Genomic DNA, 4,019 nt, shown 5'->3' with positions numbered 1-4,019 from the left:
AGCCAGAAATGGCAAGGAGAAGGAAAAAAAGTAACCCAGGACACCTTCCCCCTCAAGCACCCAAACTCATCCGTCTCCTCACAGAGATGCCAGTGCTGTTATAAAGTCCTCAGACCTATAATAAACCTTGGCAGGGACTTGTTTCACGTGAAGACTCTCGCCTCACAATTTGCTTGCATGGAGAGAGTGTTTCAGGTCACAAATACCCCGATGTACTTTATTCCTCATATAAATGTTTTTCAAATATTAAAGTTACATCGGGGTATTTGTGACCTGAAACACTCTCTCCATGACCAATGACAATACAAGCAAATTGTGAGGCGAAAGTCTTCACGTGAAACGCGCCACTACCGAGGTCTTGAGGCTTATCGTGAACACTACTATTTATCATTTCTATAGCGCTGAAAGGCGTATGCAGCGCTGTACATTTAACATTCAATAGACAGCCCCTGCTCAGAAGAGCTGACAATCTAATTTGGACAGACAGACAGGACAGGACATCACAAGTAAGAGGACTTTACAATAGCTATGGGATTTCTGAAATTGTGACTCTGAGCCCTCGCTTATGATCCTCCCAGAGATGCGGCAGGTTTCAAGCAGGTATGAGAATACCCCCACTGAAAGCTCATTCATGTGTTCATGCCTTATGTGGGTAAAACCTAAACTCTCCCCTACCCCAGCCAACTGCATCGGTGCTTTTCAATAGCAATCCCTCACACAGCCAAACTTTCTCTTTCTAGTTCTCAGCATTCACATCGGCAAGAGTCCTCACAGCTTGTCTAATAACACGCCACTAATTTTGCCCTCTAGGAAAATCAACCATGGCCAACGTACCTTCAGCTGCAGGGTAATCTCCTTCTTCTGGTGCAAAATGTATTCCAGGTTTGCTTCCTTCTCATAGATGTAACCGTCAGGGCTAAGGAAAGGGAGATAAGAGAATGTTCCACCAGTCATCACACCACCATCACACAAGCCTAACAAAACAGGAGATAAGTCTACTTGATGGTCCATTTGCAGAAGAAGGTGTTGATGCCCTTGGATGGGTTGTTGGTGAGGCCACACTTGGAGTATTGTGTTCAATTTTGGAGACTGTATCTGGCAAAGGACATAAGAAGACTTGAAGCGGTCCAGAGAATGGTAGAAGGTTTGCGGCAAAAGACGTATGAGGAGAGACTGGAAGTCCTGAATATGTTTACCCTAGGGGAAAGGAGGGACAGGGGAGATATGATTCAGACGTTCAAATACTTGAAAGGTATTAACGTAGAACAAAATCTTTTCCAGAGAAAGGAAAATGGTAAAACCAGAGGACATAATTTGAGGTTGAGGGGTGGTAGACTCAAGAATAATGGTAGGAAATTCATCTTTAATCGATGCATGGAATGCGCTCCCGAGGGAGGTGGTGGAGAGGAAAACGGTGACAGAGTTCAAAGAAGCAGAGGATCTCTAATCAGAAAATAATGGTATATATTGAAGAACTAAGGCCAGTACAGGGCAGATGTGCACGGTTAAGCACACTACCAGGCAGAGCTCTGGGTTTCTGGCCAAGAAATATCTAAGCAAAAGGACCATTTGGGTCTCTATCTGCCGTCATTTACTATGTTACCTTGTTTTGAGCGACTATTGAAAAGGTGTGAGCTAAAGAGTACACAAACACACACACTGCTGCCATACAATATAACTCCCAAAAAAGCAAGAATTGACAGGCTCTTCGCTGACTAAAGCAGACTTTTGCACTGGCCATTTTCAATCTGGAAAATAAAGAGGAACTACGAGTTAAAATAATCAAAGAAGCAGAATTAAGTTCTGTACATCAAGCTCTGTTTAGGCAGGGGATTCATTGCCACATCGAATACAAGCAAGGATGCCCACGCTTTTGCGCCCAAGTAGCATATTTTCTTGCATGGAATGCGTACGTTTTTTACGTATCGCGTACACCCCCTGCACACTATATGAGTGGGTGTATTTTCACATAGCCAATTTGCCCATGTTTACATGTGTACAAATATGGGATACCCCTCGGGATGTTGGACAGCATACGAAGCCAGCTTCAAGCATGAAAGATATAGTCTGAATTTTCTAAGTCACAGTACCTGGCAATGCGGTCAAAGGGTTCAGAGGTTTGAGGACAATGGACATTTCTTTCTCCAGAAAGCCTTTCACTTGCGACTCTTTGGCTGCTTTGCTCAGCTCCTCTTGCTCCGTCTTCAGCTCGCTCCTCTGCTTTTCATATGCCTGCACAGCCAGAAATGGCAAGGAGAAGGAAAAAAAGTAACCTAGGACACCTTCCCCCTCAAGCACCCAAACTCATCCGTCTCCTCACAGAGATGCCAGTGCTGTTATAAAGTCCTCAGACCTATAATAAACCTTGGCAGGGACTTGTTTCACGTGAAGACTCTCGCCTCACAATTTGCTTGCATGGAGAGAGTGTTTCAGGTCACAAATGCCCCGATGTACTTTATTCCTCATATAAATGTTTTTCAAATATTAAAGTTACATCGGGATATTTGTGACCTGAAACAGTCTCTCCATGACCAATGACAATAGAAGCAAATTGTGAGGCGAAAGTCTTCACGTGAAACGCGCCACTACCGAGGTCTTGAGGCTTATCGTGAACACTACTATTTATCATTTCTATAGCGCTGAAAGGCGTATGCAGCGCTGTACATTTAACATTCAATAGACAGCCCCTGCTCAGAAGAGCTGACAATCTAATTTGGACAGACAGACAGGACAGGACATCACAAGTAAGAGGACTTTACAATAGCGATGGGATTTCTGAAATTGTGACTCTGAGCCCTCGCTTATGATCCTCCCAGAGATGCGGCAGGTTTCAAGCAGGTATGAGAATACCCCCACTGAAAGCTCATTCATGTGTTCATGCCTTATGTGGGTAAAACCTAAACTCTCCCCTACCCCAGCCAACTGCATCGGTGCTTTTCAATAGCGATCCCTCACACAGCCAAACTTTCTCTTTCTAGTTCTCAGCATTCACATCGGCAAGAGTCCTCACAGCTTGTCTAATAACACGCCACTAATTTTGCCCTCTAGGAAAATCAACCATGGCCAACGTACCTTCAGCTGCAGGGTAATCTCCTTCTTCTGGTGCAAAATGTATTCCAGGATTGCTTCCTTGTCATAGATGTAACCGTCAGGGCTAAGGAAAGGAAGATAAGAGAATGTTCCACCAGTCATCACACCACCATCACACAAGCCTAACAAAACAGGAGATAAGTCTACTTGATGGTCCATTTGAAACACCTGCCAGAGGCCTCACATGCATTCACTTCTATCATCCACTTGAACCTGAATAATTGTTTCTAACGTGCAGTACTCACAGTCACCACTGGATCATCCCTCTGGTACTATGCCAACATTAGACTCTATTTTGATGTTTGTTGGACAACTACTAGGATTTGATCCCAGAAAAGGATAAATATAAGTTCCGAAAAATTTTTGCTGTGAAAACCTGGTTGGCTCAAGGGTTGTGTGCTGGGTTAGCAACTGGAGGCTCAGGGTTCGAGCCTCAGGTAAGGAGTAGGTTCAACTCTATTTTGTGTCAACTACTAGGATTTGAACAAAGAAAAGGATAAATATAAGTTCCGAAAAGCTCTTAGTGTGAAAACTTGGCTAGCTCAACGGTTGAGTGCTGGGTTAGTAACCGGAGGTTGAGGGTTCGAACCTCAGCTAAGGAGTAGGGCTGACACTGCTCCAAGGGAAGAGGCTGAGGGTCCAAGAGAAGAGGCTGAGGGTTCAAGAGAAGAGGGTAAGAGGAAGTTAAGGGTTCAAATCTTTTTTTTTTTTTTGTCTGTGTCAACTGCTAGGATTTGAACCCAGAAATGGATAACTATAAGTTCTGAAAAGCTCTTGATGTTTAAAGAGTTGTGTGCTGGCTTAGTAACAGGAGACTGAGGGTTCAAGTCTCAGCTAAGGAGTAGGGGTTGATACTGCTCGAAGAGAAGAGGGTAGTTTTACTCAAATGTAGTCCAATCATAGTAAAAAGTAGCAAAGGTTATTAATTT

At 43.9% G+C, this 4,019-nt stretch overlaps 1 protein-coding gene across 1 annotated transcript; it reads right to left on the bottom strand.

The window, feature by feature from the left end:
- Positions 1 to 1,141: 1,141 nt before the first annotated feature.
- On the bottom strand, positions 1,142 to 3,705 carry LOC117352008 (nitric oxide synthase-interacting protein-like). The gene is made up of 3 exons (XM_033927965.1): positions 3,073 to 3,705; positions 2,091 to 2,232; positions 1,142 to 1,197 (listed from the first exon to the last, which is right to left on the bottom strand). Exons 1-3 carry the CDS (start codon positions 3,247 to 3,249, stop codon positions 1,193 to 1,195), a joined length of 324 nt encoding a protein of 107 aa, XP_033783856.1. The 5' UTR covers positions 3,250 to 3,705; the 3' UTR covers positions 1,142 to 1,192.
- Between the last annotated feature and the right edge of the window lie 314 nt (positions 3,706 to 4,019).

Source organism: Geotrypetes seraphini, chromosome 19 (genome assembly GCF_902459505.1).
Source record: "Geotrypetes seraphini chromosome 19, aGeoSer1.1, whole genome shotgun sequence".
In the NCBI taxonomy this organism is placed as follows: Eukaryota; Metazoa; Chordata; class Amphibia; order Gymnophiona; family Dermophiidae; genus Geotrypetes; species Geotrypetes seraphini.
This window is presented reverse-complemented; position numbering and strand designations above follow the sequence as displayed.